The sequence below is a fragment of the Dromiciops gliroides genome, chromosome 2 (genome assembly GCF_019393635.1).
Source record: "Dromiciops gliroides isolate mDroGli1 chromosome 2, mDroGli1.pri, whole genome shotgun sequence".
Taxonomy (NCBI): domain Eukaryota; kingdom Metazoa; phylum Chordata; class Mammalia; order Microbiotheria; family Microbiotheriidae; genus Dromiciops; species Dromiciops gliroides.
This window is the reverse complement of record NC_057862.1, coordinates 462,401,836-462,415,718: the sequence shown is the minus strand read 5'-3', so window position 1 is coordinate 462,415,718 and position 13,883 is coordinate 462,401,836. Positions and strand designations below refer to the sequence as shown.

The 13,883-nt window shown below is 44.7% G+C and overlaps 1 protein-coding gene across 24 annotated transcripts in view; it reads right to left on the bottom strand.

Moving 5' to 3' along the window:
• Positions 1-7,308: 7,308 nt before the first annotated feature.
• The window catches only part of ZMYND8 (zinc finger MYND-type containing 8), a 117,662-nt gene continuing 111,087 nt past the window's right edge, over positions 7,309-13,883 (bottom strand). For all 24 annotated transcript variants that reach the window (XM_043983184.1, XM_043983187.1, XM_043983197.1 and 21 more), the window contains one exon: positions 7,309-7,811. In XM_043983184.1, the coding sequence (XP_043839119.1) occupies positions 7,629-7,811 (183 nt within the window). In that variant the 3' untranslated portion in view covers positions 7,309-7,628. The remainder of the gene's footprint in view (positions 7,812-13,883) is intronic.

Sequence of the window (13,883 nt, the reverse complement as noted above, 5' to 3'; positions counted from 1 at the left end):
AGCCACCTCCTGCCTGCCTTCAAGTCTCTGCTAAAACCCCACCTTATAAAAGAAACCCTTCCCAGTCTCCCTTACTTTACCTGATTGTCCCTGTTCTTTCCAATTTATCCTGAATGTATCTTGTTTTTACAGAAATTGTTTACATGTCATCTCCTCCATTAAATTGGGAGTTCCTTGAGGGCAGGGACTGCCTTTTGCCTTTCCTTGCCTTTCTATGTGCCGGGCGCATAGCAGAAGTTTGATAAATATTTACTGACTCACTGATCTAGAAGTAAGAGCATTGGAGGTAGTCAGGAGACTTAGCTTCTAGTCCTGCTTGAGGCAGCTGGTGTTGTAGCAGATAAAGTTCTGGGCCTAGAGCCAAGGAAGACCTGAATTCAAATCTGACCTCAGACTTACTAGCGGTATGACCCTGAGCAAGTCACTTAACTGCTTTTTGCCTCAGTTTCCTCAGCGATTCAATGGGGATAATAATAGCACCTACCTCAAAGGGTTGTAAGCATCAAATGAGATAATATTTGTAAAAAACACTTAGCACAGTGCCTGGCACATAGTAGGCCCTATATAAACATTTATTCCCTCCCTTTCCCTACCATTGCTGCCAACTTATGTAAGATCTTAGTTAGACATATCACTCAGCTTGGCTCCAATATTCTGTCCGATAATGATAACACTAGCAGTGAAGGATCAGGGTAGAGAGATGACTGTTAACTAGATTAGGAATGAAGGAGGGAATACTTAACAAGATAGACATGTTTGCCACTGACCATGAATATATTAGAAGGCTAGAGAAGGGGGAGGTGGTTAGGGGAGGGGTCTTGCTGTCCCTGCTCTAAGATACCATACCGGTGTCTCCTTCAGATGGGCAATTTGTCCATAAGAGGAGGTCTAACTTAGAACATGGAGCACCCTAGAGTTCAGAGTGGCCAAGTTCCAGATTCCCTCTCTACTCTATCCTGAAGTTAGCCACAACAGGCTGTAATCAAAGGTTGGTCACTTCCTGCATCCTTTGGAAAGGTCTAGATTGCCCTCAATAGGCTTTGATACCCTATGTCCTCCACCACCATTGACAGAATATGTCACAGAATAGATTGCAGACAGAGTCAGAAGGGACCGAGAAGGTAGAATTTTAGACCAGAAAGAGCTTTGACAACACAATATTTGAGCAAGAAGAGGTCTCAGAGAACACTCCAGTCCAGTCCCAGGAGGCAACGACATGATTTCATGGATAGAGTACCAGATTTGAAAGTAAGAGCAATTACCATTGTGAGAAGCAAATGAGACACTGTGTGTAAAGTGCTCTGCAAAAACCTTAGGGGGCAGCTAGGTAGCGGAGTGGATAAAGCACCAGCCCTGGATCCAGGAGGACCTGAGTTCAAATACAGCCTCAGACACTTGACACTTACTAGCTGTGTGATCCTGGGGAAGTCACTTAACCCTCATTGCCTCACCCAAAAAAAAACCAAAAAACCCAAACCTTAAAAGCACCATGTACATAAAAATGAGCTAGATTTTACAGAGGAAGAAACTGAGGCCTGAGAAGAGGAAGTGATTCTTGCTCAGGGTACATCATGCAGTGGCAGAGAGACCGAGATGTGAAGAGAGGGGGGCGCTATTTGGGAGGCTGGGGGGCCAGTCTCATTCACCTAGCTATGCTCATTACCTTGCCCCTTATCGTCATGAATCTTCAATTGCTTTGAATTGCCTTGAATTGCTCAAAGCTTAGCTCAAAGGTTGAACAGAAAACCATAGAGGAAAACTAGGTCCACCCCTCAACCAGAAGGAGTCTTGGTGCAAGGGAGCCTGGATGACCCCTGAATTCCAGCCCTGGGTCCTCTCTCTGGATGGAACCCCAGCCACCTGAAAAGGTAAGGATGCTACTCTCTGAAGGCCCTTTGTTGGGGGAGGTCTCCTGAAGGCAGACTGAGAGCTGAATTCTGGGGCCAGATTTGCTGTTTCTAGGACTCACTCAACCCTATCCAGTCCAGGACTCTGGCTCTCCAAGGACCTATGGGATACTCTAAAGGTGCCCAGGAGATATTTTTCATATCCTGCCTTGTACTATAACATGAAAGAAGATCTGAATGCAATTCCTGCCTCAGATACTCATTAGCTGTGTGCAGCCCTGAGCAAGTCATTTAACCTCCTTTCAGACTCAGTTTCCTCATCAGTAGAATGGGGATAATAACAACATCTATCTCACAGGGCAACTGTGAAGAGCAAATGAGACAATGTAAGTAAACCACTTTACAAACCTTCAAACTATACAAATGTTAGCTGTTGGGGCAGCTAGGTGGCGCAGTGGATAAAGCATCAGCCCTGGATTCAGGACCATCTGAGTTCAAATCCAGCCTCAGACACTTGACACTAGCTGTGTGACCCTGGGCAAGTCACTTAACCCTCATTGCCCCCCCCCCAAAAAAAGTTAGCTGCTATTGCACACATTATCTTAGCTCTTAGTAGACTCTAAGGCCTTTGAGGGCTAGGACCATGCCGCCTTCCCTGCTGTATCACACAGAGTGCCCAGTAAAGGGGCCTTGAACATAGTAGTAAGTGTTCAATCATTGCATGTTGAAGTTCACATTTATGAGTGTTTCATAGCTCTGGGCCTATGGGGTTTCAATGGCACAGAGAAAAACTCCAAGGGGGGGGGGGGGGGGGAGGAGAGGGATTGTAGCCATTAGAGTGCCAGGAGTACTGAGAGTACTGAGATGTTAAGTTACTTGCCCAGTATGTCAGGAGGCAGGATTTGAACCCGGGTCTCTTAGCCTCTAATGCCAACACCCTATCTATCACACTGGTCTCTCATGAGCTATTAAGTATTTCATATACATTCTAAAATTTGATCCTCAAAAAATCCCAATTAGACAGGTAGAAACATTATTCCCATTTTACAGATGATGAAACTGAGGTTTGGAAGAGGTTAAATGATCTGATCTAGAACTCAAATGCAGGTATCATCCTAATGCATCTTCCTTGTTAACCTTCACTACCAGCCATGTGTGACACTAGCTGAAGCTATTCCTCATTCATCAGGAACAGGATGATTAGGGCTGGAGAATGACAAGTCCCCAGCAGCCTGACTCCTCTTGGGTCTCTCTGGGTTCAGGGAACTGCTTTTCAGTTCTGCCCTATGGCCACAAGATGGCGAAGGAGCGCAACCTTGGGCAAAGGATGTTTTTTTATTATTTTTTTGGGTGAAAAGCTTATGCACCTAGAAATACCAGCTACCTTCCCTGCAATGTTCACACAGGCCCCCAAAGACTTAACCTATAGTCTACCTGCTGTCCCAAATTTACTTCACAGTTGCCTGCATCTTCAAGAACAAGGTGGGATATGCCAAAGCTTCTCCCCAAAAGTCAGCAAAGCAGAGGGAGTCGTGTAAGAACCACCTAGGTTTTATATACACCCCTGCCTCTAGGACAGAGTATGAACACCGGAAGCTATCCCCACCCTCCCCATGACTAACAGAGGAAAGCTACAAACTGTTGAGTCAACAAGAGGAGGTGTAAGCTCACTGAGAGGCCTAACTTAGAAAATAGAGCACACCAGAGCTTGGAGTAGCCAAGTTCCAGATTTCCTCTCTATCCCTAGGTTAGCCACTATGGCGATAATCAAGAGTTGGTCACAGGGGCAGCTCGGTGGTGCAGTGGATAAAGCACTGGCCTTGGATTCAGGAGGACCTGAGTTCAAATCCAGCCTCAGACACTTGACACTTAACTAGCTGTGTGACCCCGGGCAAGTCACTTAACCCTCATTGCCCTACAAAAAAAAAAGTTGGTCACTACCTTCACCTTTTGAAAGGTCTAGAATGTCCTCAATAGGCTTTGACACCAAATATCTTCTACCACCACTAAAAGAACTGTAGAATCCCAGACCATGAGAGAGACAGAAGGGACTCATTATTAGACTGGCCAGTTATTTAGCCAATGGACCCGTTTCCCAGGTGTAATATCTCCTTCAGTTGTGATTGTTCCCCAAAAGTGGGGTCCCTGGTGATGCTAGCAATCCCAATGACTCTGAAGAGATGGAATTCTCCTAGCATGGAGATGAAGAAAGACCACCAGATCTGACATCAAAGGGCCTGGATTCCCAAGGGTCACAGGGAGAGACCTTAGAGGTTATCTCCAATCCCTTCATTTCGCAGATCAGGAAACAGCCTGGTGAAGCAATGTTTGCCAAGATCACACAGATGGTGAAGCAGCAAAATCAAAATTTGAACCCAGGTCATCTGTCAAATGTGGATCCCAGAGGGCAGCTAGGTGGTGCAGTGGATAAATCACTGACCTTGGATTCAGGAGTACCTGAGTTCAAATCCAGCCTCAGACACTTAACTAGCTGTGTGACCCTGGGCAAGTCACTTAACCCTCATTGCCCTGCAAAAACAAAAAAAACAAAAACAAACAAACAAATGTGGATCCCATTTGACCAACCTAACCTATCTCTTGGGGGTACTTGGGCACTACATGAGATAATCTATATGAAAATATATGCTGAAAAGCAAAGTATGGTATCAATGCTGCTATTTGGTAAGGTATAGAAGACATAGAATAGATAAATAGATCGATCTATATCAATATATATGTTTTGTCAACATAGCTGTCAATATATCAACATATCTAGAAGTTTATCTTAGGGGACAGCTAGGTGGCACAGTGGATGGAGCACCGGCCCTGGAGTCAGGAGTACCCAAGTTCAAATCTGGCCTCAGAAACTTGACACATACTAGCTGTGTGACCCTGGGCAAGTCACTTAACCCCTATTGCCCCACCCCCCCAAAAAAAGTTTATCTTAGGTGGTTCAAGCCCTACCTCTTGGCATATACTGGTCATGTGACCCCGGGAAAATCACTGCACCCCTTAATAGGTCCAGGCAATTCTCAAAAAAACAGAAATCATACAAAGTTGCCCACCTGCAGCAGGAAAGGAAGTTTTCTTACCAGGAGTTCTCACCACCACAGGCATCAAATACATATGTGATCCACAACTCTCCGGAGTGTGGCCTGAACCAGATTAAAATGTAATTGAAAAATATTTAACAAAATAAATATAGATGATAAAACATAGATAATATTAGATTTTAAAAGTGAGTCAATATGTGGCCTGTGGGGATTCTTGCATACAAATTAATGACCCCTTTTTCCATTTGAATTTAACACCAATGAAATCATGGGTCCTAATCGTTTATGTGGAAACCAGAGCCAGTGGTTGTGTCCCTTTTCTGGTGATTCTGCCCTGCTGGTGGAAGGGGAGTTACTGTGGCCAAAGCCACTCCCAACAATCCTGTAATCCCTCTCAACCAGTAGAAGGGTGAGGATGGTTGGAGAGGAAGCCAGCAGGAGTCCCAAGGACTCCTGACCTTTGTACCTCACTCTCCCTGGAGGGAGTTTATGGGTCACATGTTCTCTAGCTCCCCATCCACTCCTCAAATAATGAAGACACTACCCTATGACCTAGTAAAAACCGGTCTGTACTCCTCAAAGGCTCCCATAACCACTGAGCTTTGACAGAGGCAGTGAGGGCCCCTTGATCCCTAGTGGACTTAAAAAGACCAGAGTAACACCAGTACTAACTCAGGTCTTTGACATCTCCTAGGAAAGCCTAGAAATAACTCAGGGTTTTACACCTATAATCCAAAGTCACAAAGTCACTGAGAAACAAGAAGAGGTGGTGATTATTGGAAAGAGAACTGAGGTTTAGATCCTAGCTGTGACACTTGAACAAAGGAAAATTAATTGCAAAAGCACATACTGAGTGCCTACTAATGGCTCTGTAACTCAATTTCCTCATCTATAAAGTGAAGGGGCTGAACGAGATTCATCTCTTAAGGGTCCCTCTGGCTTCTGACATCCCACCTTCATGTTCTACAGTCCCTGCTGGCCAGTCTGACTCACCGTCATTGGTACTATCCTCGTGCCCATCAGAGGTCTAAAGATGCTGGAAGAGAGTCATTCATCCAGAGCAAAAGCAAACTGGCAATTCAGGCACACGAGCCGTTTTTCCAAAAACAGTTTAATAAAAAAAGTGAAGATTCCTGAAAAAACTGGGGAGAGCCAAAAGCATACCGTGTGTCTCGCCTGCCTCCGTCACAAAGAAACACAATTGTCCAAAAAGATATTTAAGTTTAATACAAATTTTATACAAAGAAATGTGAAAAAATACTTCCATATGCTAAAAGCAATTATGCTTCACAAATAAGGCCTGCTAGGCTATTTCTGACAACTGCAATTCACAAATGTTCTGCTTTCTCTCGCTCTCGCTCGCTCTTTTTCTCTAATACCTTTGTTTGCTCTAATATGGGTACTAGCCAGAGACTGTACATATCAAATCGTTTATAAACAGTGGGAGAACCTAAACACAAAAATGTACAACAAAATGTACTGGAATGATATCATACAATTAATTTTCTCATATACAGACATCAATCACCTGGCTTTCTGTTCAATGCCTTGGTTTTACAGAACATACAAAATGGTAGGGACTAGAGCATGAGTAGTGTAACAGGCAGCACTGGGCAGGGGGCGCTCTGTCCTACTGTACGGATACTGTGTCATGCTTACAGCCAAGACAGAAGGTTCTGTCCTATAAATAATGCATGCTTTACCCCAGCATCGAGTCCTTGGCCCACGACTCTTCTTCAAGTTCTCATTCCATGTGAAAAGCGTTAACAGTCTTCTTAGGAAGGTTTAGGGGTTTTTTGTTTTTTGTTTTTTTTAATGAACCTTGGAGCAGAAGAGATCGCTCTCTCTTTCTGAGTCTACCATCCAGCACCAGCTCTTTCGGACTCTATTCCAAACACCTCCCGCTCTTCATCATCTACTTGGCGCCAGGTTTCTTGCACGCTCAACGTTTTGTAAACAAGGTCATGATATTTTTTGTTTCTTTATTTGTTTGCTTTTTGTTTTTAAAGAGTCTGGTCATTGCGGAAATCACACAAAATAAAAGACTTTCTCCATGGGGTTCTCGGGTCCAGAGATCTCCCATTTCCAAAAGATGAAATAAAACAGGATTTTAACAAAAAGCGGGAGCAACAGCAATTCAGGCCTGCAGGACAGCCACACACCCCTGAGGAGAACTGCTTTGGATCCCATGTGTCGTGTACACAAATATAAATGAAAAAGTCAAGCCTCCCTATGGACCCCCAAACATTGATGATTTCTGGGTGCAAACTGCCCTCAGCCCAGATGCGAAAATGCTACTTTGTGAACAATTGGTCTGACCTTCCCTTTCCAAAACGTTCCTTTTTTTAATTATTATTAATTATTATTATTATTATAAGTTAAAAGTCAATACAAATATAAAAAGGAGATGGTTCTCTAAGTTTAATGACATCCACAAATTATACATTATTTACACTAGAAGCATTCATTTGCCATGGGTTTTAACTGCCCTTGGACAGCACTAATGCCTTGTTAATGTAGTGTGGTCAATGCCTTGTCCTGTGTATACAAAGCAAAAAAGTCAGAGCCTTTGAAGTTAAACCTCCAAAGCTGGCGACTGTCTCTTTCTTCCTCCTCTTCACATTTCTGGTGGCTCTTCCTTCTCCTGTCATGCTGGGAGTTGTTTTCGTCACTCCTCCAACTCCCCCCTGAGGTGCCGGCTGCCCCTCCACCTGGTGGTGGTCACGGGCTAGACTCTCCGCACTTGGACTGGCATTGCAGTCTGGACATACTGAACGGCACTACCGCTGCTGCTGCTGCTGCCACTGCTGCTACTGTTACTGCCGCTGCCGCTGCTGCCACCACCGCCACCTCCACCCCCACTCCTCACGGCCACTGTTCCGGCAGAAGGACTCACCACCACGGGAATGGTCTGTGGGTTAAAACCAAGGCATACAGAGGACATGAAAGGTGGATCTCCATACTCCCCACCCATCCATGATCATGAGCACTGACCCAGTGTTTCTCAGACTGCCCCAAGTGATACTGGGGGGCCCAGAGTTTTGCTAGGATCTCAGCAGTCTGGCACACATTTGGGATGTGGGGGAAACGATTCTTCTACATTGAATTGGGTTTCCAAAATACCTGCAGTGACCACTACCCAGGCTAGGAAAGGCACCAAACTATTAGGTTTTTAAAAAATTGTCAAAGTCGAGAGCGGCACTGTTTTCTTGGTAAAGGCAAAGTGACATTGCTAGCAACTAGATTATAAGATCCTCTCCTCTTACATAGTGTGTTTGTATGTGCGTGTGTGTGTGTGTGTGTGTGTGTGCACGCACATGTGCACACACTTGCCCAAGGTCACACAAGTTGTAACAGAGATGGGATTTGAACCTGGATCCTTTAATCCCCAATCTAGTGTCCTCCATAGGCACTGAGGAAGGTTGGAAAGTCTGTAGAAGTAAGCAGAGCCAGGGCAGCTAGGTGGCACAGTGGATAGAGTACTGGCCCTGGAGTCAGGAGTACCTGAGTTCAAATCCGGCCTCAGACACTTAACACTTACTAGCTGTGTGACCCTGGGCAAGTCACTTAACCCCAGTTGCCTCACTGAAAAAAAAAAAAAGAAGAAGAAGAAGTAAGCAGAGCCAAGAATACAATATGCACAATGACTACAACAATGTAAGTGGAAAGAACAACCACACAGGCATACCCTCAAAATCAAGTGAATGTTGCAAAATTATAAAGAACAAGCATGGCTTGGAAAAAGAGATAAAAGAAGACACCCCCACCCCTTTGCAGATGGCTCCATGATCTGGTACTGCCTGGTCTGCTGATGTTGCGCATCTTGTCAGATTTTTTCAATGTATTGGTTAGTTATGCTGCTTTTTTCCCCTTCTTTCTATTGTCTTTTTGGAAAATTCTATCTGTTATATAGAAGGTGAGAACAGGGATCCTAAGGAAAATGACGATGATGTTAAAAAGGCATCAATTTTTTAAAAAATTGAAGTCCATGAAGAAAGCAGCCCAAGTAATAAGCACAGTAGAGCCCAGAAGTACAGAGTGCATAAAGCCTGAGGTGGCATCTGGGGACCCACACCCTGCATGACTAAGAAGATGACTATTAGCAGAAAGCACTCCCCGCTAAGTGATCACCCAGGGCTTCGGTAATGTCCCTGGGAGCAGGGAATAAAGCAGGACAAGCTTCCTTTTCCAGTGATGGTGGAAAGGGCAGAATGAGAAGGAAAGTGTCAGAAAGGCTGAGTCTCAAGGGAGCCACAGTAAGCTGTATGACACAGCCTAGGCTCACCACCTCAGTGTTACCCCCACCCCCCCCCCTACTCCTCGCTCTCACTCACAAGACGAAACCAATCCAGTGCCCATACAGCACCTTCTCTCCCCAGGCTCGCATCACTTCCTGCCTAGATCAGTGTGATAACACAGAAGCCCATAAAGCACAATAATTTACATGTATAGGTTTCAAAAACACTTTCCAGGCATCCTATCACTGAATCCTCACAACTCCTGGGCTCCATTTTACAGGATCTGGGGGGGATAAAAGCCTAGTACATAATCACACAGCTACTAAGTGTCCGAGGCGCAAGTCCTGTGCTTTCATCTCCTAACATCTTCTCCCCCCACCTCCTTGGAACTCATACATGAGGTAGATTTTCACTGGCTGACTGTGTGAGCTTGAGCAAGTTCACTTATGCTTCAAGCCTTGGTTACCTCATCTGTAAATGGACAGGATTAGACAAGATGATCTCAAAGTACGAAGATCACTTCCACGCTTGACTTCCTTATTCCTGGAAGCTGTGATTCTCTTAATGATGCCAAGAGGACATTAGCTCTTTGGGCTGACATCCTGCTGACTCACAGTGAACTTGAAGTTCAGTTAAAACCTTCAGCTTTTTTCCCCAGACAAACTGCTATCTAACCACGCCTCCCACACCTTGCATTTTGATTTGAGCCCAAGATTAATACTTGGCATTTCTTCATATTACGTTGTATCTTACTCAGTTTGACCCCAAGTTCTAAATTGTCAGGAGCTTTTTGAATCCCGACTCAGTCGTCCAGTGTGGTGGCTATCCCTCCTAACTCTGTGTTAGCTGCACATCTGATCCATATGCCAACTCTGCCTTTAGCAGGTCCTTGAAGAAGCTAAGGGAGGTCCCACCATTCACCATTAAAAAGAGGAAAAGAAAGAACCAACTTTGGCAACTACTAAGACAAGCCTGCCAAACCGGATCTGAAGTCCTCACAGTGTTGGTCTGGACAGGACCTGGGACGTGACAGGGAACAAAGGGGAGGAGTCTAAGTTCGGCACTGTCAAAGGTAGGAACAAGTGATCTATGGAATAACCTACAGCAGCTAAAGCCAAAGTGGGTAAAAATCTAATGGGCCAACAGAAGACAATTCCTAGGAGGGTAAAAGTGGGCCTACTCTGAGACCCTTGTATGAAAACTGAGATGTAGGGCCCCAAAAATAAAAACAACAGCTGGAAAAAGCCACTGAACAAATGTGTTCTTCGAGACAGTCAGTCTACAGCCTGCTTACCCACCATGCCCCACTAGTCAGAACTGTGAAGAGAGGGTGAAAGAGGAACTTGACGAGGTACAAGAGGTACCTTCTTCCCAAAACTACTCTGTGAAATAGATGGTACAAATGTCACTGTCCATATGCTATAGGGTTAAGGAAAATGGGGGTGCAGAGGAGGGAAAATAAGCCATTCCTATGAACTGGTGGCTGGAAGGAGAGAGAATGGTGCAATGTGTACACCCTAACAATCTGAGCTTTTCAAATGCCAGGCTTGTATGGCACCTGTTAAATGCCAGGATTGTATTTAAATCTTCAGGCTTAATGGTTGAGACAAAAGTGGCAGTCTACAAAACTGGACCAGTTTTATGAACTGGCTGCTCGTCATGTCAGCTGCTATCTCAGAACGCATCAGTGTTCTCTGGCCATCAATCCCTGCAGTTGTTAACCAGGTGACAGTGAGTGGAACAGGCTCTCTGGTGTATTCATGTTCATTTTCCAACCCAATGAATTGATTGGTTCCTTAGTTATTTGTTTTTCAAAAGGTCCAACTGTGATCAAGGCCCAAATACACCATCCCTGTGTGAAAGGAACAGAAATCTGACTGGATTATAGGGCAGCAACTCAGTCCTCTAAAAGCAACACCCTTCACCGGCAGCTAGAGACTGAACATGATTAGCTTGACCCAATGTTCAGACATTACTGTGGACTACAAAGCTGTGCCATGCATCACATGACCTACGGCAGCACTTCCCTGCCACCCTAAGTCCAGTTTGTTCACATAAACTGGATCATAGGCCACTGAGTCACTACAGGTAACGTATACTGATTTCTACTGATCCAAGGGGTTCCAAGCAGATAGAGTTCTCTTTTCTTTCTCTGACATTTAACGTAGCCCTACCTTTCTTTCCATCTAGGCAAAAATCCTATACTGTGCACCATGCTCGTCTTAAGAGTTTACAGATAGAGGGGTAGAGGGGTGAGAGGAATAATTTCAATGAGACTTCCCTCTAGGGAATATCATATCAACTTTTTGGGGGGGGGAGGGGGGGAGGGAAGGGAGTGAGGCAATGAGGGTTAAGTGACTTACCCAGGGTCACACAGCTAGGAAGTGTCAAGTGTCTGAAGCTGGATTTGAACTCAGGTCCTCCTGAATCCAAGACCAGTGCTTTATCCACTGAGCCACCTAGGTGCCCCCCCCCTTTTTTTGGTGGGGCAATGAGGGTTAAGTGACTTGCCCAGGGTCACACTGCTAGTAAGTGTCAAGCATCTGAGGCTGGATTTGAACTCAGGTCCTCGTGCTTTTTCCACTGTGCCACCTAGCTGCCCCCCATATCAACATTTTTAACAAAAGGCAGCTGCTACCAAACAGGCAAAACATCTCACCTAGGACATGGTATGTTAAATGCAACATTAATTAGAGGCAAGAGGTATGAGAGGGAGGGGAGGGGGCTAGGTCTTTGGTCACAAGCACCAGGAGCACTTCTCTAAGAAAAGAAATCCTGCCACTCAACTAAAAATAATCTAAGGTCCCCAATAAGCTCCTCATGACCTGCTAGCTGCCCAAATCAATAGCTTCCTTTTCCCTTCATCTTCTGGGCCTGTCTCTGACCCCACCGTTGCCAGAACAGCTGACTAGTCCCTACTGAAAGTTCTTCTCTTGCTCTGCTTTATGATTCAACACTTTCCTGGCTCTCCTTCCCCTCTGACCTCTCCTTCTGTTTCCTCTGCTCATTCCTGTTTTGTTCCCAGGCCCTAAATGTGAGTGAAGTCCAAAGTTCAGTCTTCATCCAATCCATCTCCTCTCTCAATGCTCTAACATTCCAATAAGGCCCCTATGAGCTCCCAATGCTATTAGTTTTAATTCATTCACTCAGGCCTCCACTACCTCCCCTGTGGGGAAGACTCCCAAATCTCTTATCAAGAGTCCTGGCTTTTCTTCTGAATTCCAGCTGCACATGGTCAAATGTCTGCTGGACTTCACTTTTAATTCAGCATGTCTAAAATCCATTATTGTCTCCCTTAAAAACAACTCCTCCTCTCTCCCCCAAGACTTCCCTGTGTCCATTGGCAGCACCGTTGTTCTCGCATTCCCCCAAGCTTGAAACAGCAATCTTTTCTTTTTTTTTAAACCCCTGCCTCTCCCTTATCCCTCGCAGCCAAGTCCCTAGCCAAAGGTCCCTAGCACCTTTTCTATCCCACTACCAGTCCCCTAACTGCAGACCTTTAACCACTCGTGCCTGGCATGTTCTAATAATCTTTCTCTAGCTTCTCTGCTGTACCATGCCTCTATCCCAATGCAACTCTCAGGCCAACTAACTAATGTTCTTAAAAAAAACTGCTTTTATCATGTTACTTCGTCCATTCAAAGACCAGGGATGAGACAAACATAGATGATGTGAAAACTAGGTATCAATAAAAATCTTAAGATAAAAACAAACCAAAATTGTGCCCTGCTGCCTTTCAAACTATTCAGGCTGGCATTCAAAGCCTTCTACAAGCAGATCTCAACCCTTCTTTCTAATCTCCTGCAATTTTTCTGCAGACAAACTAGCATATTGTTCTCAAACACACCTTACACATGCCAATTTCCATGTGTTTCATCAGATTATCACTGTTTCTCCTCCATGTGAATCTCTTACACAGATTAAATCATCCATTCCACAGTATTAACAAACATTTTTTTTTAAAGTGAGGCAACTGGGGTTAAGTGACTTGCCCAGGGTCACACAGCTAGTAAGTGTTAAGTGTCTGAGGCCGGATTTGAACTCAGGTCCTCCTGACTCCAGGGCCGGTGCTCTATCCACTGCGCCACCTAGCTGCCCCAACAAATATTTATTAAGCATCTACTACTGGATGCAAAGTAGTATACTTGGCACTATACTAAATACTAAGAGAGGTAGAAAGATTAAATGAGCCAAATGCTTGCCCTTATTGAATTCAAAGTCTCTTGGAGAACATAATACAGATGACAAATAAACTACAAAATAGAACATGATAAGCTCCAAAGTATAAGGCAGGTATTTCACAAGATCCTTGAGAGGACTTGGGGAGATCAAGGAAGACTTCACGGAGGAGGTGGCATTTGAGCTATGTCTTCAAAGGATGGAGAAGATGTCAATGGGTAGAAAATGGGAAGGGCATAAGATATAGTGCAAGCTCAAGTCAAAGAAGCTGAGTTAGCCCAGAAGAGGGACAAGAAATGATGAGTAGTTCAATTTCTCTGGAATACAGAATACATGAAGAAGAGTAGAATGAGATGAGAACGCAGGATAGTCTGTGTGACCTTGGGCAAGTCACTTAACCCCAACTGCCTCACTAAAAAAAAAAGAGAGAGAGAGAGAGAGAGAGAGAGAGAGAGAGAGAGAGAGAGAGAGAGAGAGAGAGAGAGCGCGAGCGAGCAGGATAGTGCTAGACTGGAAGGGACCAGAAATACAAGAAAAGCATTACAATTTAATTCAATAGGCAACAG